At 45.3% G+C, this 25,349-nt stretch overlaps 1 protein-coding gene across 2 annotated transcripts in view; it reads left to right on the top strand.

Moving 5' to 3' along the window:
• The window catches only part of NUFIP2 (NUFIP2, FMR1 interacting protein 2), a 35,074-nt gene extending 12,241 nt beyond the window's left edge, over window positions 1-22,833 (top strand). The window contains exons 2-4 of one of the 2 annotated variants that reach the window (XM_018563424.1): window positions 10,333-12,018; window positions 17,491-17,523; window positions 22,633-22,833. In XM_018563424.1, the coding sequence (XP_018418926.1) occupies window positions 10,333-12,018; window positions 17,491-17,523; window positions 22,633-22,685 (1,772 nt within the window). In that variant the 3' untranslated portion in view covers window positions 22,686-22,833. Of the gene's footprint in view, window positions 1-4,607; window positions 4,855-10,332; window positions 12,019-17,490; window positions 17,524-22,632 lie in introns of those variants that run through there. The other variant, XR_001941578.1, reaches the window with a different exon arrangement.
• The last annotated feature ends 2,516 nt before the right edge of the window (window positions 22,834-25,349 follow it).

Consider the following 25,349-nt stretch of genomic DNA (forward strand, 5'->3'; position numbering starts at 1 on the left):
GTTGCCAGTTCCACAATATGGCATGCATTGTGGGTGATGAATGTATCTGAGCAGCCTCGGAGTACGAGAGAGATCTTTTTCCTTTGCAGTCTTCTTAGTTTTCAGCCCCACAGGTATACAGGGATCAGTGTGCGGCCAAGACTAGGGGGTTCATTTATATAGATTTGTCTGCATGGCACTAGCACCCCTAAATGTCGCTGATGAGTATTGCAATTTCCTGTACTCGTCAGCGCCATCTAGGGGCACTAGTGCCATGTTTTATAAATGAGCCCATAAGTATCGAGATGATATGCTCTTTATGCCAGGAACATAACACAGGCAATTGTTTTATGTATTTAAAGTGTATTTAAACCTAAAAAAAAGATGAGTTTTAACCATTCCTTACGCTATCCAAAACTAAAAAAAAAAGTTTTGGCTTTATATTAACTTGCTCTACACCACTAAATGTGTGAAGCTGCCAAGGAGAATGGCTGACACAGGAATTCTTGTACATGTCATGGAAACATTTGTGCATTAGTGCCTGTGTGTACATAGCTGGGCAGCTATTCCCAAGTTTAGCTTAAAGGCACATTTACACCAGATAGGATGTGAGCAATTTTCCAGAGCAGGCCAAATCTCTATATGAGAAAGATACTATTCATGCCAGTGTGCGGTGTAAGGGGCATTGGGAAGAAACACACACGAGTGCCGAAAGGATGACCTCGGAGCACCCTCTGTTCCCACCTATTCAGTCTATAAAAAAAGTATCAAGGCTGTTCTGATAGATTACACACAAGTGTTTGCTCAGTGTTGTTCAGAGTCACAATAAAATGAACAAAGACTGCAGTGTTGGTGTTGCTAACTCTAAGCCCCTATTCACATTTGAGCATTTTCAGGCGATTTAGTTTTTTTCTTTTTTCAAGCTTTATTCTGGTTTTTTTTTAAGTGACACAATGTATAGGTGTAAACAGGTACCATTGACATTAATGGGATTCCTTATGTTGAAGTGTGAAAGCACAAAAACTATTTCTTACTATTAGGGCTCATGTGAATGAGCCCTAATAGTGCGTTTTGAACTTGCCTTTTCCTGTTGAACCTTTCCCTTGTTTTTTTATTACTACTAGCGTGTTTCCCCGAAAATAAGACACTGTCTTATATTTTTTTGGGTTTCAAAAAAACACACTAGGTCTTATTTTCGGGGTAGGTCTTATTTTCGGGGTAGGTCTTATTTTCGGGGTAGGTCTTATTTTCGGGGTAGGTCTTATTTTCGGGGTAGGTCTTATTTTCGGGGTAGGTCTTATTTTCGGGGTAGGTCTTATTTTCGGGGTAGGTCTTATTTTCGGGGTAGGTCTTATTTTCGGGGTAGGTCTTATTTTCGGGGTAGGTCTTATTTTCGGGGTAGGTCTTATTTTCGGGGTAGGTCTTATTTTCGGGGTAGGTCTTATTTTCGGGGTAGGTCTTATTTTCGGGGTAGGTCTTATTTTCGGGGAAACAGGGTATGTGCTTGGGCTGTGTTGGCAGTACACTGGATATCTAGACCTCTTCTCTTACATATCTCCATCGTTCTTTCCCGCCCTTTGCACACTACTCCAAGCAAACAACGCTGCTTAGGAATTACGAGTGTTGTTAATTACAGTTGTGTTGTGAATCGAGTGTGTGCCTGGAACAGGGGTGTTGAGCATGGGCTGCAGCATTAGAATAGAAATGTTATATACCAGGGATGCACCGGTACTAGTATCTGTATCGGTGCCAATCCCGAGTATTTGGCCGAGTACTCGTACTCGTCCGATTGCTCAGATGCCTAGCCCGATAGCTGAGCTTCTGGTATCAGGAAGCGTGACAGCGAGTCATTACATGCTGCCCCGCTTCCTGATTGGCTGGGCAGCCAATCAGGAAGCTGGGCAGCGTATAATGATGAGAGTCATTACGCGCCTCCCTGCTTTTTGATTGGCCAGAAAGCCGTGTTCATTCTCCCTTGTCACCTGGTGATGAGGGAGCATGGAGCTAGCTTTGGCTGTGTAATGACTTGTTGCCCAGCTTCCTGATTGGGCAGAAAGCTGACTCCATGCTTCCTCGTCACTTGGTGACAGCTTCCATGCTAAACGGGAAGCTGGGTGGTGAGTCTTTACATGCCGCCCGCCTTCCAGGCTAATCAGGAAGCCAGGTGATGAGTTATTACACGCCGCCTGGCTTCCTTAATGGGACTTCTGGTAACGGCGAGTACCGAAAAACAATATCCGTACTCTATACCGAAAAACCGATATCGGTCCATCCCTATTATATACATTGAGCTTTTTTTCGGCAGCCTGTCTGCATAATAATAATACAAAAAATTAGTTTAATCTCTGGGCAAACCAAAAAGCTAGACCGGTTACCCGCAAACCTTGTCTCCCCCCTCGCTCCCGTGGTCTAAGGACAGCTGACATCATGTCTAAAGCATACTCCATAGACCTGTATTAGGAGGAGAAGAAGAAAGTGCTGACCGCTGGGGGAGCGGGGATCAGGTAAATACATTTGCTTTACTCCAGCCCCTAGACAAAACAGTGTGGCGGTAGATATGCTTTAACCAGTTGACATCCGCGGTGTTAAACCCCCTTCCCATCCAGGCCATTTTTCAGTATTCAGCGCTGCGGTACTATGGGCAAACAAAGAACTTATCCTTGCAGTGGGGCTTCCACCGCACTGCAAGGGTTAAGTGTTTGTTTTGTCTAGATGGCTCAAATAAAGCTGTATTACGCACCTGATCCATGGTCCTGCTGCTAGACTGGTCCCTGCAGCCTATTCTCCCCTGGGCTTCAGTGGTTTCATCACCTCGATCGATCTAATCACGTCTTATGCAGGTCCATTGGCTTGTATTAGACGTGAGGACACTGATGGACATTTCATAGCTGGAGAGAGGTGAGTGGTAAGACAGAGGACAGAAATCACCAGCACTCAATACTATCAATAAATATGTCCAATTATTGGACAAATTGTCACAGTGAGGAAAGCCATACGCCCTGATGAAGGGACCCTGTGCGGCCCCCGAAACGTTGGCTTTCCTCACTGTGACGATTTGTCCAATAAATGGACATATTTATTGATAGTATTGAGTGCTGGTGATTTATGTCCTCTGTCTTGTGTCTGCACGGCGCCATCCGTGGTCATCACTGCGAGAACCATCTTCTATATAGGCCGGGAGCGTTGTGAGGTATGCGGAGGGACTTTGCATCTACCTACAGGTGAGTGGTAAGGACACCATGTAGGCACCCTGCCTGGCCTGGCAGACGAGCAAACTGATTTTTTTTGAGCCCCCTCAACCAAAGCAGCACTTAACCCTTGCAGTGTGGGGGTAGTCTCCCTGCAAAGGTAATTTTTTTTTCTTTACCCAAAATTCTTCTTTTAACTACCTCCAGACCGGCCGTTGTAAAAAAACAGCCGGCCGGGAGCTCTCTGGATCCGAGCGGGCGTCTTTAGACGTCCGCTCAGACACGCCCCCTCGCGCGCGCTGGGCGGGAAATGCCCGATATTTAAAAAGAGTCAGCGATGCCTGCCAACATACAAGCGATCCGCTGGCTGTAGATGATCGGTGTCCAGGTTGTCCTGCTGGTCCCGGGCCCCACTGTGCCTGGTGCGAGCCCGAGATCAGCATGGCGCCTGTGTCACAGGGGATCAGAGGGAGATCGTTACTCGTTACACCTCTCCTCATCAAGAAGTGTTGTATATCACAACACTTCCGCATTCTTGTGTCACTCTCCAGCTTCAGAAGCAGATCTGTGCTTCATCAGCTTCTTTTGGGGGGTCCTAGGTGACATTAGGGGTCTCGGTATACTGAGACGCCGCAGCTGAAGCGGATCCCGACAATTGTGCCGGGATCCTCCCAGCTGCGTGACTGGCAGCTGGCTCTGCCTATCTAAAGGCAGAGCCAGCTGCACCCTCCCCCGTCCATTCCCCCAGTCAGCGCTGGCGGATCGGAGCGGGGAATCCAGGCCCTCCCCTGTCACGGCAGAGAGCCGTGACAGGATCGAGAGGTGAGCGAACGCTGGTATGTGTTTGCTCACCTCCCGATCTACTAAGCCGACCTGTGACAGTCTCATTGTCACAGGTCGGCTAGAACTATGAGGTGAGTGAAAAGCACTCACCTCATAGTTCTCCTTTAAGAAGATAGTTGTATAATTTGGTTAGAGGGTCTGTTGTGTAGCTATGTCTTTAATTGCTGCATTGCATAAAGTGAGTACAAGTAGCAGTGTGCACTATTGTCAGTGTCTCGCGTTGTGTGGACATGTAGAGGGGCGTGATTCTCTGAGGTTTTATTGGAACATTGCTGCATTATTTTCCCACCCAGTTTGTTCTGCATGAGCTACCACGTGAAAAGGCCAGCCATCCATCTCTAGGTAGAGAGGCATCACACTGCGCATGCGCTCTGCTCGCGCTCCCGCTCTGACCTCTCGCGTCATTCGGGAAATCCGCGCTTGCGCCCACGCGCAGTCACGCGAGATCAGTAAGTTGTGACGCGAGACTTCCTGGCTCCCGCACGGTGCTGAATGGTGTGCGGAGGGGAGCCGGTACCGTGCTGAGGCAGGCTAGAGGCGGGGCGGCTCTGGAATGAGAGGAGCCCGGAAATAAGAGGCCGGGGGCTGGCCCGTCGTTGTCCGGTCACTATGGTCTACAGTGTCGGGTTAAGTACTGGAATGGCGAGCGGCGCTGCCCTCATCCACCCCACCGCCCTGCTGCAGCTCGGACTGGGGAGACGGCAGTCAAGGTGACCGATGGGAGCTGTGCGACGAGTGACAACGACCCCCGAGTTCCGGTGACACTACAGCCTAGGGAGAGAAGGGCTGGCCGATACGTGCTGAGGTGGCATTCCATCCACAGCCATTGCTGAGAGGAGGACAGGTGTGTTTGTCCGGCCCGCGGTGGGGTATATAGGAGGGAGGGAGGGCCGGCCGGGTGTTTTTATGTAGAGATGACCAGCCATCTATGCATGGAGAAGACCGGCCATGTATGGAGAGATGACAGGCCACACATGTATAGAGAGATGGCCAGCCCATGTATGGAGAGATGACAGGCCACACATGTATAGAGAGATGGCCAGCCACGTATGGAGAAATGACAGGCCACACATGTATGGAGAGATGTCAGCCATGTATGGAGAAAAGACAGGCCACACATGTATAGAGAGATGGCCAGCCACGTATGGAGAAATGACAGGCCACACATGTATAGAGAGATGGCCAGCCACGTATGGAGAAATGACAGGCCACACATGTATAGAGAGATGGCCAGCCACGTATGGAGAAATTGCAGGCCACACATGTATGGAGAAAAGACAGGCCACACATGTATGGCGAGATGCCAGCCATGTATGGAGAAAAGACAGGCCACACATGTATAGAGAGATGCCACACATGTATGGAGAAAAGACAGGCCACACATGTATAGAGAGATGCCAGCCATGTATGGAGAAAAGACAGGCCACTCATGGCGAGATGCCAGCCATGGATGGAGAAAAGACAGGCCACACATGTATAGAGAGATGCCAGCCATGTATGGAGAAAAGACAGGCCACTCATGGCGAGATGCCAGCCATGGATGGAGAAAAGACAGGCCACACATGTATAGAGAGATGCCAGCCATGTATGGAGAAAAGACAGGCCACTCATGGCGAGATGCCAGCCATGGATGGAGAAAAGACAGGCCACACATGTATAGAGAGATGCCAGCCATGTATGGAGAAAAGACAGGCCACTCATGGCGAGATGCCAGCCATGGATGGAGAAAAGACAGGCCACACATGTATAGAGAGATGCCAGCCATGTATGGAGAAAAGACAGGCCACTCATGGCGAGATGCCAGCCATGGATGGAGAAAAGACAGGCCACACATGTATAGAGAGATGCCAGCCATGTATGGAGAAAAGACAGGCCACTCATGGCGAGATGCCAGCCATGGATGGAGAAAAGACAGGCCACACATGTATAGAGAGATGCCAGCCATGTATGGAGAAAAGACAGGCCACTCATGGCGAGATGCCAGCCATGGATGGAGAAAAGACAGGCCACACATGTATAGAGAGATGCCAGCCATGTATGGAGAAAAGACAGGCCACTCATGGCGAGATGCCAGCCATGGATGGAGAAAAGACAGGCCACACATGTATAGAGAGATGCCAGCCATGTATGGAGAAAAGACAGGCCACTCATGGCGAGATGCCAGCCATGGATGGAGAAAAGACAGGCCACACATGTATAGAGAGATGCCAGCCATGTATGGAGAAAAGACAGGCCACTCATGGCGAGATGCCAGCCATGGATGGAGAAAAGACAGGCCACACATGTATAGAGAGATGCCAGCCATGTATGGAGAAAAGACAGGCCACTCATGGCGAGATGCCAGCCATGGATGGAGAAAAGACAGGCCACACATGTATAGAGAGATGCCAGCCATGTATGGAGAAAAGACAGGCCACTCATGGCGAGATGCCAGCCATGGATGGAGAAAAGACAGGCCACACATGTATAGAGAGATGCCAGCCATGTATGGAGAAAAGACAGGCCACTCATGGCGAGATGCCAGCCATGGATGGAGAAAAGACAGGCCACACATGTATAGAGAGATGCCAGCCATGTATGGAGAAAAGACAGGCCACTCATGGCGAGATGCCAGCCATGTATGGAGAAATGACAGGCCACACATGTATGGAGAGATGGCCAGCCACGTATTGAGAAAAGACAGGCCACACATGTATGGCTAGATGCCAGCCATCTATGGAGAAAAGACAGGCCACACATGTATAGAGAGATGCCAGCCATGTATGGAGAAATGACAGGCCACACATGTATAAAGAGAGGCCACACATGTATAGAGAGATGGCCAAACCAGGGCCTCAGTGCTGCAAGGAGTAGATGCTAACCACTGAATCACGGTGCTGCCCATACATGTATGGCAAGATAGCCAGCTACACATGTATTTGAAAATGACCACCTATACATGTGTACTAATGTGGCCGGCCGTACATGTAGCTGCAATGAGGCCCCAATGGTGAAACTATCTGGAACACTTGCCACCTGATGAGCTGAAATCTTAAGGGGAACTTTTTGTTTCTAGTTTTTGGATGGCGTATGGTAGTGTTTAACCCTTGGCAGTTTATTTTTTCCCCATTATTGCTGTCTGCATCAGGCTGGGGAGAGTGGCCCTCTCTGTCCTGGTGACTATTGCTTCCAGTATGGAGAGTGAAGGTGAAGCAACATTTCAGAGGTGTTACCAGGACAAGTATAGAGGGGACATTTTCCAATGGAGACTCCTGTGTCTGAAGGGATTTTTCCCTTATGTAAGTGAATTGAAACAAAAAAAAAACAGACTAGGGTATTAAAGCCCAACTCTGGATTGGAGGCCGTAAACATGCCTTGGCCTCTGCTGCAAACCTTCATCAATGCTGGTTTACTTGCCTGACTAGTGCAGCTCTCACTGTATTTCCCAGCTGCTGTTCGAAGCTAAAGTGCTTGCTAGCAGTAGATGCAAAAATGGGAGGCTTTAATTATCCTTTAACCCTTGCAGTGGGGCTATCCTTGTGCTGCAAGGGTTAACTGCTCATATTTGTCTGGGTTAAAAAATAAAGTTATACACACCGGATCCCCAAAGCTGGCTTGCTCTTAGACCGGTCCCTTCCGCCTCACTTCCCCTGCGCTGCAGCGGTGTAAGTTCCCTTAGTCACTACGTTCTATATAGGACGTGCTTGCACTCTATTCACCATGGTTATCACTGTGCTTCTTGCCTGATGAAGGGACCATGCTAGGTTCCGAAACGTTGCTTTCTACTTGTGATGCCATGTGTATCTGACGTCAATAAAAGGACAGATTGATGCATTGGAACAAGGTGTGTGGGTGGATACTTCTTTTACATAGAGGATGTGATGACACCGAGGAAAATGCATACATCACTGCAGTGGAGAAGGGACCGGTCTAAGAGCAAACCGCCTCAGAGGATTGGGTGTGTATAACTTTGTTACTTTTAAACCTAGACAAAAATGAGCAGTTAACCCTTGCAATGTGAAGGTGGCCCCACTGCATGGGTTAAAAAGAATTTCCCTGGAGTTCTGCTTTAACAGATCTAACACATACTTTGGAGCTGATCTAATTGGATGTGACTCAAAAATAGTGATTAAGTTAAATCGATTATGCCGATTAGTTGTTGCAGCCCTACTACTCACCAAATGTTCCTGCAGTGGAGCCTGAATGGCCCCCAACGCTTGCCTTTCCTCTAGTCTGAGTGGTGCTTGCAAAAGGCAAGGTACTGCTACACTCTTTTATGTAAGTGAATTTAAAGCTGAACGCCAGGCAGCTCCATATTCATTAATCCATTAAAATACATTTCATAGAGAAGAACTCCCAGCAGAATACAAATTAACCCTTGCAGTGGGGTACCCCCCTCACTGCAAGGGTTAAAGTGACATTAAACCCTCATTTTTTAACATAAACCAATACTGTAATGTGCACCTTACTGTAATCCATGGTTGTTTCCCTTCTCTTTGCTGCTCTTCCTTTTAAATCCTCACATGTTTTGGTCCTGGGAGGAAAATAAAAAAGACACTCATTCCATCCTTGGTCCCGTGGCGGCGACCGCTGACCTCTCTTCCCCCTGCTCTGGCAAGTGAATGGACGTGGAGATGTCATGAGACTGCGGGCACCAGTCTAGCAACTTGGAGATCAGGTGAGTATTTTAACACCCTAGACGAAAATGAGCAGCTAACCCTTGCAGTGTGGGGGGTAGCTACACTGCACGGGTTAATTTTTATTCTGCCCGGGTTTCTTTAAATGCTGGCAATGTATGTACCCATGTTTTTGATGTGGTGTTTTTATTCGGGGATATTTTATTACAAAGTTGCATAATCTTAGGAGCCAGGTAGCCCACGTTCCTGATCTATTAAGTCACTGCTGGGCTTTTTGGTTGCAGAAAAAGAAACCCTTCCGAGTTGTCAAGAGATAATTTGATCAAACAATGGTTTGTTCACCTTTTTGTTCTTCTAACATGGGCATGTGTGTAGTCATGAAGTATACCATGAGCACAACCACATGTTCGTGCCAAGGATGAGAGTTTGTTGCTATTTAGATGACATGATCAGATGACATGATTATAACCGCTTGCTGAGGATGACCCATTTTGTACAGTCTAGATAGTTATTCCTGCAAACTCATTAATATTAATTAAAGTATTAGAACCAATTTAATTAAATTGCGGCGCTAGTGTGAAAACAGGAGCAGGACAATATGTTCTTAAAGTAATGCACATGACGTTGTGTATTTTTATTCAGTCTGGGTTTGCAATAAATATGTTAAACGGGTGAGAGATTTTCAAAGAAGGCATCTACAAATAGTCCGTTTTTTTACTACGGGCGGACGGCAAGAGGTTAATGTCGCTTTAAAGTGATATATATACTGTTGGAAAAAAAAGTGCATGTGCTAAATCTCGATCTTTTTTTTCTTTACTAGAAAGATTTACATAACTGTTCTAAAATGCAACTGTAGTCCTCAACAACAAATCAGAATGTTTCCAAAACACTCAAAGGATTGCACCGCTCTTCCACAGCAGAAACTCTACGAGTAAGCCCAGGATTAGGTGAAATGCAGGACTTTGTGTAACTGAGTGACCTTCAATAAAGAGGTTTCCAGCAACATATAGAATGCGTCCGGATGTTTAATTGTTTTAAAACACATACGATTGCTTCAGTTGTGTTACTGAACCTTAGTGTTGGATTTGGACAACTAGTTTACGTTTTCTCCAGTTTAATATGTTCATTTCATATTTCGGCAATCCAATGTTTTTCTTTTCCAGTTATTTTCTTCACTTCTGCTCCAGTTTCTTTCCTGCATCACCCACACCTCAGTCCCTTTCTATTTATGGTAGTAGTGCATGATATTTTATTTAATTTGTGGAGTCTGAACAAGTGAAAAAAATTATCAATTTTTAACTTGCTGTGGTTTGGAATTGTGGAAAGTAGAAATCCGTGTGTGTTTGAAAAATATGAAGTAGAGGAACACAGGTACTAAATGGTGATGGGAGATATTTTGTGGCCAAGATCAGTCCCTTCAAAGCTGCTTTGTAGGAGAGCATGGGCACTACTATTATGTTATAGTACCACTCAGACACTACTTGGCAGATGTGGGTAGTGCGTACCTATACTCTCACAACATCAAAGTTCATGTTGCTTTAAGACTGGGACCCTAGGGGAATCTTAAGGTGTGCTGTGTTCTTTACTCTTACGAGTGGAATATACTAGTGGGCATAGTGCTTTTAGCTGAAGTACATGTTTTGGATGGAGGGGTAGGGTACTGTATACAATACTGCATAGTAAGGTTTGTCTTTGTCTTTTTCTAGGGCATGGAGAGATAAATGGTACTACAGGTGATCGTCACAACCCTACAAGGATCCTGGGTTCTGAGAAATCCGCAAGCCAGACTGCCACCAGGGTTACGAACGGCAGCCAGCAGATCACTGCCGACCTTAACACCAATTCTAGGCACCTGGCTAAGACTAATAATTTTGGCAAAACGAGTAACAAGACTAAAACTTTGCTCCAAAAAAACAGTATGGACAAAAAGAATGAAAAGACTTATGAAAGCAAACCTAAAGATATCAAATGCACAGAGAAAGTGGAGGCTGGGCTTATTCAAAACGGTTTGCTTTCAAATAACTCTGGTTTTATAACGAATGGCTATGTGAGCAAAGGTGCAGATAATGATGGCAGTGGATCTGAGAGTGGATATGCCACACCCAAAAAAAGGAAAGCCAAGTGTACCAATGCCAAGCCTGCTGAGAGCTCCAACCTTCTGACTGGCAAAATGTCAGACTCTGATATGAAGCTGGATTCTGAAAATGTCAAATCTGAGGGTTTTGCAGAGCAGAAGGGAGTGGCTGGACTGGACAATGGTAAAGCCTCTTGGAAATGTGAGTCTGGATCTACAGGCACCGGTCGGGGAAAACCAAACTCTGGTGATATACTGAGGAAAAACTCGGATGCCAAACCTATTGCTGGAAAAAAGTTTGATGACCGGCCCAAAGGGAAAGCCTCCCCAGTCACTTCCTCTAAAGAGGACTCCTGGACACTGTTTAAACCACCTCCTGTTTTCCCAGTTGACAATAGTAGTGCTAAAATAGTTCCCAAAATAAGTTATGCAAGCAAAGTTAAAGAAAACCTCAACAAAGCAGCCCAGAACAATCCTGTGTCCTCTTCTTCCCTTCCTTTCTCTTCTCAACCTGGGGAAACTTCAGCTTTGAACTGCGTGTCCCAGGTTCCCATGTCTGCCATGAAGTCTGTATCTACAGTTAACTTTGCCAATGGCCCCCTTTTAGTAGGCGCTGATGGGGGTTTTATGGCTGCTGCTAGTACTGTATCACACACACTGCCTGGGGGAGCAGAGCCTTCATCTCTAGAATCCTCTCTTGCCTCTTCAAATCCCCCTGAACAAAAGAAATCTGGCCTTTTTAAATTTTCTTCAAATATGCAACATGCCCTGCCTGACGTGGTGCAGGGAGAAGCGTCTGGACCGTCAAATCAACACAGCTTGGGAGAAATTTTCCAGAATCAGTGGGGCTTGTCTTTTATAAATGAACCCAGTGTTGGCCCTGAGGCTGGAACAGACAAAACAGAGATTGGGCCAATGGTCTGGGAGCACCCTACCCCACAGGTTTCACAGGGGGCCGAAGTTGTTTCCTCAGGAAATGAGCGCTCAGTTTTCCCTAAGGCCTATGAGCTGGAGAAACGGACTAGCCCTCAAGTTCCCGATGGTGCCATGCTGAAAGCAGCTCATGGGTCAGGGGGAGATGGGACTGTGTTATCTTTAGGACCACAGCATTTAGGAGAGCTGCAAAAGCCTGAAGCTGCTAGCCAGGGTTCATTAGTGTTTCAGTCCAAGGTCTTGGAAATAGAAGTAACTCTTCAGACCTCCCTGAAAAACACTTTACAGACCTCCGCCAAAGATAAGAGGTACCACGGAGATCTTGATTGCAAAGATAGCTGGGGTTCTTTTGACCTGAGGGCTGCTATTATCTATCACACTAAAGGTAAAGATTGTGTCAGATGTTTGGTTCTGTGTTAATACTGGAAACTGTTACATCTATTCAAAGTATTACATTCATGTCAAAGAGTATGGGAAAACTGTCCTGCTAAGCACTACTGTGTACAGAAATGGAATCTAACAAGGGGAAGCATTTGAAAGGAAATGGCTTCTGCTAAGTACAACTTTAAGGCCTGGTTCACACCTGGGCGTTTTACAGTGCGTTCCTACGCTCTGTGAAACGCTCAACATGTGAAAACCAATGATTGCCTATGGGCATGGTTCCCACCTGGGCGTTTTACAGCGCGTAGGAACGCGCTGCAACATGCCCTACTCTCGAAGTACAGGAGCTTCTTTGGGGCATATTTGCCACGCGTATCCATTGAGATACAGCCAGGTAGCCCTCGGAAATGCACGTTTGTCGTGTGTTTTCTAACCGCGAATCGCGGTAAAACGCGTGGCACGAAACGTGCACATTCGATACGCCTAGGTGCGAACCCAGCCTAAGGCCTGGTTCACACCTGGGCGATTTACAGCGCGTTCCTACGCTCTGTAAAACGCTCAACATGTGAAAACCAATGATTGCCTATGGGCATGGTTCCCACCTGGGCGTTTTACAGCGCGTAGGAACGCGCTGCAAAATGCCCTACTCTCAAAGAAGTACAGGAGCTTCTTTGGGGCGTATTTGCCGTATTCAATATTTTGAAGGAGTTGTAAAGTCATCAGCATTGTCATAGGAATACATTCTAGAGTTGTTTGTGATGCAATCAAAGAAAACATGAAAAAAAATCCCTTGTATGTAGTGAGTGCTGCCTTCCGCCTGCCCATCACTTCCAACAACTTCCTGGATTCCCAGTGTGCTTTGCGCCTTAGCTGTAATGCAATCTCGATTCCTCAAGACTGCATATCCCATCATGCATTGCTTCCAGCAAGCAGTGATGATGATGATGCATTGTGGGAAGTGCAGAGGGCAGGCTTAGGGAGAGTTATGACACAAGAAGGTGCATATTCACGGGGCTGAGTGAAATGGTGTCAGTGAAATAAGAAAGTGCATCCTATGGGCATCTTCAATAAGTAAGTTTACAAACTTCTAGGTGGATATGGTTATTAGGAGTGGGATAGAAATTCAATCTAGAAATTTCAGTGTTAGGATCCAGAGCGCCTCTAGGTGGCGCAGGAGCTGAGACCTGCAGCTCCAGTGCTCACCTGCGGGTGTTTCCCAGCTGCCAGTACTTAGCCATCACCTGGTGCTTCCTAGGAGGATATTTAAACCCTCCCTGCAGTCAGGATGATGGCTCAGTATCGTTTCCTGTTTCCTGAAACTTGAACCCTGAGTCCCCAGTTCCGGTGAACCCTGCTTTCCGTCCAGAGTCCTGTTACCAGTCCTGTACCCTGTTTGTGTCCCAAGCCCGGTTACCCATTTTGCAGTCCTAGATACCTCTTGTTGCCATTACCTGCGTGTCCTCCTGTTGCCATTACCTGCTTGTAGTCTGGTTGATGTTACTTATTTATGTTTGCTTTTGGGTGTTGTTTAGTTTTGCTGGTCATTAAACTGTATATAATACATTCTGCCCTGTCCGGTGTGGTCATAAGTGTTTGGTCTGCCTGTGTGGGTACCTGCAAAACTAAACACCCAAAAGCAAACATAAATAAGTAACATCAACCAGACTACAAGCAGGTAATGGCAACAGGAGGACAAGCAGGTAATGGCAACAGGAGGACAAGCAGGTAATGGCAACAGGAGGACAAGCAGGTAATGGCAACAGGAGGACAAGCAGGTAATGGCAACAGGAGGACAAGCAGGTAATGGCAACAGGAGGACAAGCAGGTAATGGCAACAGGAGGACAAGCAGGTAATGGCAACAGGAGGACAAGCAGGTAATGGCAACAGGAGGACAAGCAGGTAATGGCAACAGGAGGACAAGCAGGTAATGGCAACAGGAGGACAGGCAGGTAATGGCAACAGGAGGACAAGCAGGTAATGGCAACAGGAGGACAGGCAGGTAATGGCAACAAGAGGACAAGCAGGTAATGGCAACAGGAGGACACGCAGGTAATGGCAACAAGAGGTATCTGGGACTGCAAAATGGGTAACCGGGCTCGGGAAACAAACAGGGTACAGGACTGGTAACAGGACTCTGGACGGAAAGCAGGGTTCACCGGCACTGGGGACTCAGGGTTCAAGTTTCAGGAAATGATACTGAGCCATCATCCTGACTGCAGGGAGGGTTTAAATATCCTCCCAGGAAGCACCAGGTGATGGCTAAGTACTGGCAGCTGGGAAACACCCGCAGGTGAGCACTGGAGCTGCAGGTCTCAGCTCCTGCGCCACCTAGAGGCGCTCTGGATCCTAACATTCAGATTTATTTGCCTGGAGTTCAGTACAGGCAGTCCGGGGGCTACGAACAAGATAGGGACTGTAAGTTTGTTCTTAAGTTGAATGTGTATATAAGTTGGAACAGGTACGTTTTGTTAAGTGTAAAAAGCCCAAAAATGTTTTTTTTTCCAGTTTTGGATAGCATAGGGAAGGGTTAACCCCCTCTAAAGTTTGTTTTGCTGTGTGTGCCCCCACTCAGATTTCACCTCACCTGTGTGTGTGCCCCTGTGACAATTTGATTTTGAAAATTTTGGGTTGTCCTGGAAACAAGGATTGCTGATAAAGCTTCAATTGAGACACCTTTTCCCATGATCACTCTTACCGGAGTGAATTTCCCTTCCTAGTTGTAGATTTCCTTTCACTTCCTGTTGTCTCAAGGACAGGAAGTGAGATTAAATCTTTCTAATGAGGATACAGACAGCAGTGAAAAACCTCACAGTGACCCTGAAGAAGTGGCGGGCACCCCTCGTCTGCACGTCTAACAAGAGCCACCTTCCTGTAATGTACGTACAGTACTACAAAGCAGACCCCAAAAGGCGCTCACTCCTCGTCGGCCTGAGTGCGGTAGCATTACAACTACCCCTGCTGTACAGCAAGAGCCTCCGTTTGTAAGTAGGAGTCTTATGTAAGTCAGATGTATGTAACCCGGGGACTGCCTGTACATCTTTTAGGTTTAGGTCGTGCCTGCTTTTTAGAATGCCATCTATAGTTCTGGGAAATTTTTTTTTTGCACTTGGATAATATTTACTTTTAATAAAGCTATCAGTCTGATCAACAGTCAGGGCAGTTGATCTTTGATTCTGAGCTAGTGATCACATAGTTTAGGTACTTGTTACATCCATTGCATTATTGCTTTCAGCTCCAAGTTCGTTTTTGTGATAGACTGCGATCTCAATACAAATTAGAATACAATCTCATGTTTAGTTTACTATCACAGGAGTGAGCTTGGAGCGGTGACTACTTTACAACACACAGGGACCATGGGGAACAAAAGCAGCCACCCTCCAGAAGGAAGGACAATGGCAGCACCAATTCAGAGATGGTTTGAGGATCTACAGCTGAGTGATACACAAATAAGATACATTTCTGTTAATAGTAAAGGGACTTAAATGTATTTTTAAGATTTAACTCCTGAGGTTAGTGTCACTTTAGGCCCCGTTCACACCAGGGTGTTTTGTCTCCCATTTTTTTTTCCGCACTGAAATGCATGCAAATTCCCAGTCATTCCTTTTGGGGGCCGTTCACGCAATCGCGCTGAATCGTGGCAAACAATACGCCCGTTGTTTAAAATATTCCATGAGCTGCTTTTGTGGCGCTTATCAGCTCGTTTTGTTCTATAGACCTCAATGGAAATGGGTCTACAAGACCATTTTTTGACTTTTTATCGCTTTTTTGTTTTTTAGCAAGTTTTTTCAGCTGAGACTGCTTTTCATTGGACAACTCTTACATATGAAGAAAAAAAGTGCTGAAATGCTGTCACCCTGGTGTAAATGGGGACTTAATGTCTTAAAAACCACATTCCTGTGTAGGGATCCTGTGTTTGCCCAAGCCTCCACACTACTGTCAGTAACACAAACCTTGTGGCACGTGATGTAATATTTCTCTCAATATGTCCATTGATCTCTTACATTTAAGTGTGGATTGGATGAGTTTTAGTCATTTTTTGCAAGCAGAATTATGATATAATGTTTACAAAAGGATTAATTGGTGGTTGTCCACTGAGGTATTGCTTCCCTTCTTCTGGATAAAATGTAGTGATTGAACAGGTTTTATTTGGACTTTTCAACCACTTTGACTGCATTATGCTGCTGATATAGAAATAGACAGGTATGAATGTAGATGTTTAAGCTTTGTGTTGTCTTGCAGGCACCTTACTAGATCAATCTGCACTTGTTTGTGTACATGAATGTTGGGCTTCTAAATATCAGCCAATCAAACCATGCTTGTGACTTTCTCCCACTTATATAATGTTTACTTCTGTGAAACAATGGTTTAGGGCTGCAACCAACTAATCGATAATGAGAATAGTTGTCAACTATTCTCATTATTGATTAGTTGGTTGGATCCCATAGCTCTCTCCTCCATGCTTGGAGTAGGGCACAGCATGCAGTGGGGCGGGTGCAATAGCCAGCCTGCTATCGGCTATTGCAATTTGAAATGGCCAATAGCAGGCTGCCGATTGCACCAGCCTACTACCTGCTGTATCTACATGTAGCTGCCGTCTGCAGAATCTTGCCACTGGCAGCTGTCATTTCCTGGCTGAAGCTATTCAAGTGCCATGTGCTTACATTACAAATTTTATAAAAAGGTGGGAAAATTTTTGTCTACCAGCAACAGTGATTGCCCACGCTTGAACGCACGGTACCACAATGTGCGATTGCAAAAAAATGTGCATACAGTTTTATTCTGAAGTAAACTTTGTAACACCGCATTTGTGTATTTTATTTTAAATTAAGAGAAAAAATATCTGCCACCTAAGCGATGAGGAAAATAATCATTAGTTGCAGTCCTACTCTGGTTATACATGTTTGTTCTTTCCTGCTGCTCTGCGGTGATCCCTACAATTGGCAAACATATTCAGAAAATGTTCCCTATATCTGGAAGGATTGTCGATTTTTCTTCTGGCTCTTGTGGAGGAGCTTGGGAACAGTAACTAAATGTTTATTCGGGTCCCCACAGTGAAGTGAACATGTCAGTTTGTCCAGCTAGATCAAAGTTCAGTTTCATTTTGTCTGCATTCTGCTGGTTGGTGATATGGTTGCTGGCCTCTGAATACATTGTTTCCATCTGTGGAATGCAGCCAGTCCCGGAACAAAGTTCATGTAACCATCTTTTATGTCATTGTGCCACTATCTTTTCTACGTCTAGTTCAAGTGGCAGTAAAGGTGACCTTTTCATAAAGGATTTGTTTTATAATACGCTGTGTTGCGATCTCCTTTGCCTATTGACAGGAATAATTACCTTTTGCCACATGTTGCTTTGCGGTTTCATGTGGAGAGGAAATCATTGTCAGAAGGAATATCCTTCCTGAGTAGCTTGGTATTTTCTCTTTCCTCATTCCAGCATCCTGACCCGTGTTCTTATTTTTTGTTTTCTTTACAGAAATGGAATCTATTTTGAACTTGCAAAAACAAGGTAAGGAGCGTTGTTAAAAATAAAATGTAAATGACTATTTGCCTAAGATCGCTTTCTCTCTCTCATGTTAAAGTAGCACTCCAAGCAAAACTTTGTTCACTCATTTTCAAGCATGACAGAATTTAAAGTTCTGAATAGTTCTTATTGCCCAGATGGTCATTGTGACTGGTATAGAAAGTTAAGTGAAATATCATTTCAACTATACTAACAATACAACTCAGGGGTGTGGAATTCGTATCGCCCGACGCCCGGGACATGTAGTTTCCCGGGCGCTGGGCAAGTGGTTTTAGCCCTGGTACGGACAAGTAGCAGGGCTGGTATTCTTTTAGCGCCGGGAGCGGCGCTGCGAGCGGGGGGCGGGGACAGAGCGCTGGGAACGGAGACCTGTCACCTCCAAATGCTATCACACAGGGGATTATTATTCCCTGTGTGATAGCAATACAGTGAAGTTTTTAAAAAAAATTGTGAAAAAGTAAAAAATAAAAATGTAAAAAATAAAAAGGCGCTTAAGTAAAAATAATAAAACAAAGTTTTTTTACAAAGTAAATAAAAATAGAAAAAATTAAAACCAGCACCACTGCCCCCATCTGCATGCGAATAAACGTGCAGTGTTTTCAACTGCAATCGTGTGCAACCGCACAGGCAGGGCTGTATTGCAGCAGGAAAACGCGCAATTTGCCTGGCATAACTGGGGTGCCATTCGAAAATAATGGCACTGCCAGCGCGATCGGCAGTGGTGTGCGATCCGTGACTGCACGGTCATCGTGCACGAAACCGAGCGTATGGCTGGGTGGTCATGGAATCGCACACCACCGCCGATCGTGCTGTCAATGCCATTATTTTCTTATGGCACCCCAGTCGTGCCAGGCAGATTGCGCGTTTTCCTGCTGCAATACCGCCCGGGCGATCCCACAAGATCACGGTTGAAAAGACTGCGCGGTGCATGTCGTGAAAATAGGTACATGTACCTTTTTTTTTTTTTTTCAGCGATTGCCACGCAGATGCAACCCCATACATGCGGATGCAACCGCTGAATGCAACCGCATACAATCGCACGTCCTGGGAATCCCCAAGTCTGCACCAACCCTAAAGGGTAATTTGGGAAAATGGAATTACCCGCACAAATCTCCCTCCCACTATACTTACCTTTCAGCAAACGGTCCTTCCCGTCCACCAGTACGGGTGTACTATCTGTACCTGTTCCATGTATTCTGAATTTCGCTCGCAAATTGCATGCACTCGTTGGTCAACGCGGTCACCTGACGGCACTGACCAATGAGAAGTGCTTCTTTTTGGTTACAATAATTTTTTTTGTATCAGGACAAGTAGATTGTCATGAGGGACAAGTAGATTCGGCCCCGCTTTAGTCCTTGGACAAGTAGTTTTTTCCAAAATTTCCACACCCCTGCAACTATATTAACATTTTATAGTTGTAACTGGAACAGGAGTACAGAGGAAACGTCCCAGTTTCAACGTATTTCCATGTCTTCAAGACTGGAAATGAAAACTCCACAATGAGAACTTGACAGAGGTTATAATGTTTACATACTGTATACAAAATGAATACATTTTAGCTGGCCTTCCATTCTAATTGGCTCAATTTTACCAGCTTTCTACTTGAACATGTTTTAAAGAACATTCCCAGTTTATCAGCGGTCACAGAAGCCCATACAAAATTGTGACTGACACCCCAGTTGCGGCAGAGGCATTCCCTGCCCCTTTGTAACGTGTAGCTGTGGGACAGGCAGGCAATGTCCCAGATGCAACTGATTTGCCCAGAAGAGGGGCATAGTTTTGGGTGTACTTTGTTTATTAAATCTTTATTCAATTTTTGACAACAAATTTTACAACCATTTCATACGAAGTTAACATTTATCCATTCATCCCATACCACCCCAACCCATCCTATCCCCCCTCCATCTCTCCCCTTTCCCCAATATAGACCTCTTCGGCCACTCTAAGGACAAGGCGCGGGACAGTGTTCTAGTGATCTGACCCCCACTCCCCCCCCTTCTACCCCCTCAAAAAAAAAAGTATTTATTATACGTGGAAGGGATACCTCTGAGTCTCAGGTTATTCCGTCGATTTCTATTTTCCTGATCCTCAGCTTTGTATGCTATCATTCTCATACCCTTCTCCATGTACCTGCACTGAACTTGTAGTTCCTGAATCGTTTTGGTGTGCACATCTAGCCTTTCTTCCGTGTCCTCCACCCTTTTTAGTACTTGGGACATCTCAGTTCTAATTGTGGTCAGGTCTGCTTTGATTGAGGCTTCCATGTGTCCCAGTAACTTAGTAAGGTCCTCTTTTGTGGGTAGGGATTGGGCTAGTGTACGCAGCGATAGTGCGGTACCTTGGTGGGAATCGTCCGAGGCCCCCGAAAGTGCTGGTGAGTCGTTCATCCGTGTCTCCTGCTGTTCGGTCTCCGCGGTGTCCTGGGGACGTCGCCTCGTCAGCTGATGGTGCAGCCTCTCCTCCTTCCTGTGTGCCGCTTCCCTGTGACGTTAGTTTCGGCGCCCAGAGCCGTCTAATTGCTCCTACTCGCGGGCCTTTGGTGGCGTTTTTCTTCTGGGCTCTCCTGCCCCCCATCGCTTAATCGTAAGTCCAGACTCCTTGGTCCCGTCACCCCCACCAAGTCAGAGTACCGGGTCAGCAGGCGGCTTAGTCGGCAGCACTGCTCTGCTCCTGTGGGTTCCTGTTCACCTGGCCTGGGAGGGAGCACTTGGATGTCTCAGCTACTCACTGCTCAGCGCCATCTTGAGCAGGCTCCACCCCCCTCATGAACCTCTCCGTTTTGGGTGTACTTTGGTGAACTGGCGTCGCACCAAGCCCCCACACTTCAGTAGTGCAGATCAATGCAGCAGTGGTGTGCTTGAGCCCTAAAAGATGCCCTTTTTTTTTTTTGCACAACCAACAGCTTCTGTTGGTTCCCATGTTTATGTCACTGCTTTCTACAAACTGGCTAAATACTGACATCTTGTTTAGTCATATCCTGTGTATGAACAAATTTACAACTGTAGTTAACTTAAAAAGTAATTATACATTCTAACTCCCTCCGTTCTGCTGAGTGTTTTTGCAGTAGGTTATACTCTAAACACCATCTCCACGGTGTGACTCTTCTGGCACTTTACAGTCTATACTGTGACACCAAACACCATTAACTTTAGTGGAAAGTCCATCTTCTGCTTTCCAGTGACCTCCAGTGGGGTTTAGACTGGCAAGCATGAGGGACTTCAGTGGGGTTTGGACTGGCAAGCATGAGGGGCTTCAGTGGGGTTTGGGCTGGCAAGCATAAGGGACTTCAGTGGGGTTCGGACTGGCAAGCATGAGGCACTTCAGTGGGGTTTGGACTGGCAAGCATGAGGGACTTCAGTGGGGTTTGGACTGGCAACCATGAGGGACTTCAGTGGGGTTTGGACTGGCAACCATGAGGGACTTCAGTGGGGTTTGGACTGGCAAGCATGAGGGACTTCAGTGAGGTTTTGACTGGCAAGCATGAGGGACTTCAGTGGGGTTTGGACTGGCAAGCATGAGGGGCTTCAGTGGGGTTTGGGCTGGCAAGCATAAGGGACTTCAGTGGGGTTCGGACTGGCAAGCATGAGGCACTTCAGTGGGGTTTGGACTGGCAACCATGAGGGACTTCAGTGGGGTTTGGACTGGCAAGCATGAGGGACTTCAGTGAGGTTTTGACTGGCAAGCATGAGGGACTTCAGTGCGTTTTGGACTGGCAAGCATGAGTGACTTTAGTGGGGTTTGGACTGGCAAGCATGAGGGACTTTAGTGGGGTTTGGACTGGCAAGCATGAGTGACTTTAGTGGGGTTTGGACTGGCAAGCATGAGTGACTTCAGTGGGGTTTGGACTGGCAAGCATGAGGGACTTCAGTGGGGTTTGGACTGGCAAGCATGAGGGGCTTCAGTGGGGTTTGGGCTGGCAAGCATAAGGGACTTCAGTGGGGTTCGGACTGGCAAGCATGAGGCACTTCAGTGGGGTTTGGACTGGCAAGCATGAGGGACTTCAGTGGGGTTTGGACTGGCAACCATGAGGGACTTCAGTGGGGTTTGGACTGGCAACCATGAGGGACTTCAGTGGGGTTTGGACTGGCAAGCATGAGGGACTTCAGTGAGGTTTTGACTGGCAAGCATGAGGGACTTCAGTGCGTTTTGGACTGGCAAGCATGAGTGACTTTAGTGGGGTTTGGACTGGCAAGCATGAGGGACTTCAGTGGGGTTTGGACTGGCAAGCATGAGTGCCACACTAAATGACTAGGAAGATTAAGCAAAGCTGCACAGTACAGTGGTATGCCATACATTGAAGATCTATGTTGAGTTTTGTTCTATCCAAGTATAACCTATTGCATAGATGTTCAGCACTCAGAATGTAATAATGCATACAAATCAGTCAGATACATCACCATTATTGCGAATACTTTTCACAATATAATCTATATATGCTCAGCAATGCATTAAAGTAGAACTGTGAGGTGAGTGCTTTTCACTCACCTCATAGTTCTAGCCGACCTGTGACAATGAGACTGTCACAGGTCGGCTCAGTACATCGGAAAATCTAAACAAAAGTACTCTTATGCTTTTAAGTATACCACAGCAGCTACGTACTTTGGCTACACACATGAATACATACTATAAAAATGTATCTCCCTACAACTTGGTTTTGGCAGGCATCTAGTCCCAGAGCGCTCCTCTGCCGTGCACGTTTTAAAGAAATTGACCCTATGGAGTATTGTTTGGGTTTTGTGACCATGCAGCACACTGCACAAATGTACCCAGGGATTGAAAGCGTGCCTTGGCCAGGAGCAAGCTGCAGGGAACCAATTTTTTTTCCAGCAGTAACTAGTAGCTTTATGCATTATTGATGGCAACCTCAGTGGAAAGTGTAATTTACAGCTTTACGCTGGTTTCCCAGTACAACACAGTGGATATTTGTGGAATTAAATCGGCCCCTGGTCTACTTTCTCGTGACATTTTAGCTCCGCACTTCTTGACACTGCTTGATCACCAATAGTCAGTGAAAATGGAAGTTTTATGTTTGACAAGCGTTACTGATTTCTTACAAAAAAGTTGAATTGATTTTATTTTGTGTTTCTCTTGCAGATCCCAGTAGGATAATCACTTATAATGAAGCCATGGACCACCCTGATCTCTGAGACTACTGCCTTGGGATTGCTGGCTTTTTTTCCTAAGTCATTTCATCAGTGCATGAGAGACCGTGCCTGGCGATCATGCCCCTTTCTTTAATGTTGCGTGTAACCGCAAAGGAGAGAAAATAAACATAAAAGGAACCTAAGTAGAATCGGAACATACTTTAAAACATACGTTATTTCCATTTTTTGCCCCAATCAACTTTAAAGAGAACTAAGTGAATAAAGTTGACCAGTATCTTGGCAGACCTGCTCTTGCAATTGGGATAACTTATGCGGAGTCTCTTGAAGAAGAAAAAAAATAATGCTTATCTGCTTAATTTGCCAACAACCAGAGAGGAGAATTTTTGAGAATGTTTGAGGAGAATTTCCACAGCCACAGTCTTATACTTCACTCTATGTGTCTTTATGTTACTGGCTTCTACATACAACACTTATCCCTGCTTAAAAAATATTGAAAAAAAATAAAAAAAGAACACATTTTTAGGTTTGAAAATGACAGTTTATATATAATTTTTTTTTAAATTACTGCTTTTCTGTTTTCTTCTGAGACTTCAAAAGTAACGACTATAAAAGGGGGGGAAAAAGCTGTCTTAAACACAATTTTTCACTATTTTTTGGAACTGGAGACGCACTTTTTGAATTCTGGAAACAAACAAAAAAAAATTCGGACAAGCAGGTTTCTTAAGTTTGACCGTTCGGAATTTGTCCCACCCTTTGAAGACTGGTAAACAGAAATGCTTTAAACGTAAAGAACAAAAGCAAAAAAAAAAAAATAGATTTAAAAAAAAAATAGCGAACGCAAAATAAAGTAATCTATTTAGGCATTTAATATATTTAAAAGATATATAAAGAGTAAAATCTGTTCCCTGTTTGATGTCATTGTATAAAAGGGGAGCAAGTTGAGTGAGGCAGCTCTGCACTTTGGCTGCTTCATCCCACTGTGTGTTGTTAATATCTATGTTTTGATTTAGTTTTCTGCTTTTATGTTTCCCTGGGTTTAATGGATAGCAACCAACTGCAGTTGAACATCAACTCGCAACATTTGTGGCTTGGACAGTGGGTTTCATTTTAATTTTTTTTCTTTTTCAACTGTATGCTTCAAATGTCTTGATATTATTTTTCTAAAAACGTTGGCAGTACGCCCTTCACATGAGGGACAATACTGGAAGCAGGACTTGAGCAATAAAGGTATTGACCCTTTCTTTTCGAGTGGCCTGTTGTGCGTTGGTTACTAGAAGAGTTGTAATAGAATGGGTGCAGGTTCAGAAATACCTTTTTTTTTTTTTTTTGCCTTTAATAAGGCAGTTTTGCTTTAGAACTGTTGCTTTGTCTTTGGGCAGTGTCCTTGCCTGTTTTGCTTTGTTGTCTTGATCAGCCTCGCAGAGCACCCTGGGATTGCACAGAGCTGGGCTTCTATGCAAGCAATAGTTGTGAGTGCCTCTGCAAATGAAACGCAAGATGTCTTTTGGAATTGAATGGTGCTATATACATAGAATATTTCTCTTGGTTGCATGAAGTCCCCTAAACACCAGTTGTAGAGATAATGCTGTGTACCAGTTTACTGTTGGGTGGATCAGGTGACCAGGTTAAAGTGTAGCTCTGCTTTTTTTGCACTTTTGATAAGAGAAGCATTGTAGAACAGGACAGTGATGTAGCAAATAGAAACAAGATTTGAGAGACTATCCCTCACCTGTGGTTTTCTTATGTGGACTTTTAAGTATCCATTTTTCCCAATTGGAAGTGTTCACATTTCACCAGTAGCTGTGTTGTGTGGCTGCAGCAGTCTACCCTTTAGTGGACCTGTCTCTAAGCTATGGACATTCAAATATTTACATATTCTTAAAGCTCATTGCCACCTTTTTGGGAGGTAAGTTTAAAAAACATATGCCCAGCAATGTACACCGAGTGTACATGAAGCAGACATATGCAATTGCTTAATTGCTGTATATGAACACAAAAACTTACTTTTTCTGTCCTCTTCATCTTCTCATAACTCTTTGAAATAGCCGCCTCTGTGTGCTTTGCAAGCAGTCAATATAAATTAAAGATGCCCATACACCTTACGATTATCGTACTATAATCGTATGCGATCGACTTTTTGTACGACAATCGTAACGTGGGAACGTAGTGCCCGACCGATAGTACTGTACAGTCGTATGACTTTTGACAGTCAAGCATGTTTGAAAACTTTGGTCGATCGTACGATGTTCGCAAGGTTGGTGGTGTTTCCGTCCGTCAAAAGTCGTACGATTAACACTACTGCACATCTACATTAACACAATAAATGCTAATCACTTACAAAGGTGGAAATGGGCTTTAAGCATAATGAGTTTTAAAACATGCCCCTGCTGACCTATATAGCTCCAGGCACTCTGGAGCAATTCATCCTCGAATATTACAAACCGGGTACTGAAATTGCAGCTCATCTTCCTTTAGCAGGCTTGGGAGCCTTCTAATGTTAACAAAGAGTGGCTGTTGTACGCTGTTGCTGCTGCTGGACTTCAGTCTCAATTGAGTTCTTTGAGAATTAATTACTCCACGGTGCCGGTGTCTACAGACATCAATGAGAGTTTGTTTTACAGCTCATTTACTGCTAGTTTAGGTTGTGCAAATAATGTCCATAGTCTGGGCACATGAGCACTTTAACATGTTATGGAGTGTCCATTT

This window comes from Nanorana parkeri, unplaced genomic scaffold, assembly GCF_000935625.1.
Source record: "Nanorana parkeri isolate BGI_ZX_2015 unplaced genomic scaffold, ASM93562v1 scaffold663, whole genome shotgun sequence".
Classification (NCBI taxonomy): domain Eukaryota; kingdom Metazoa; phylum Chordata; class Amphibia; order Anura; family Dicroglossidae; genus Nanorana; species Nanorana parkeri.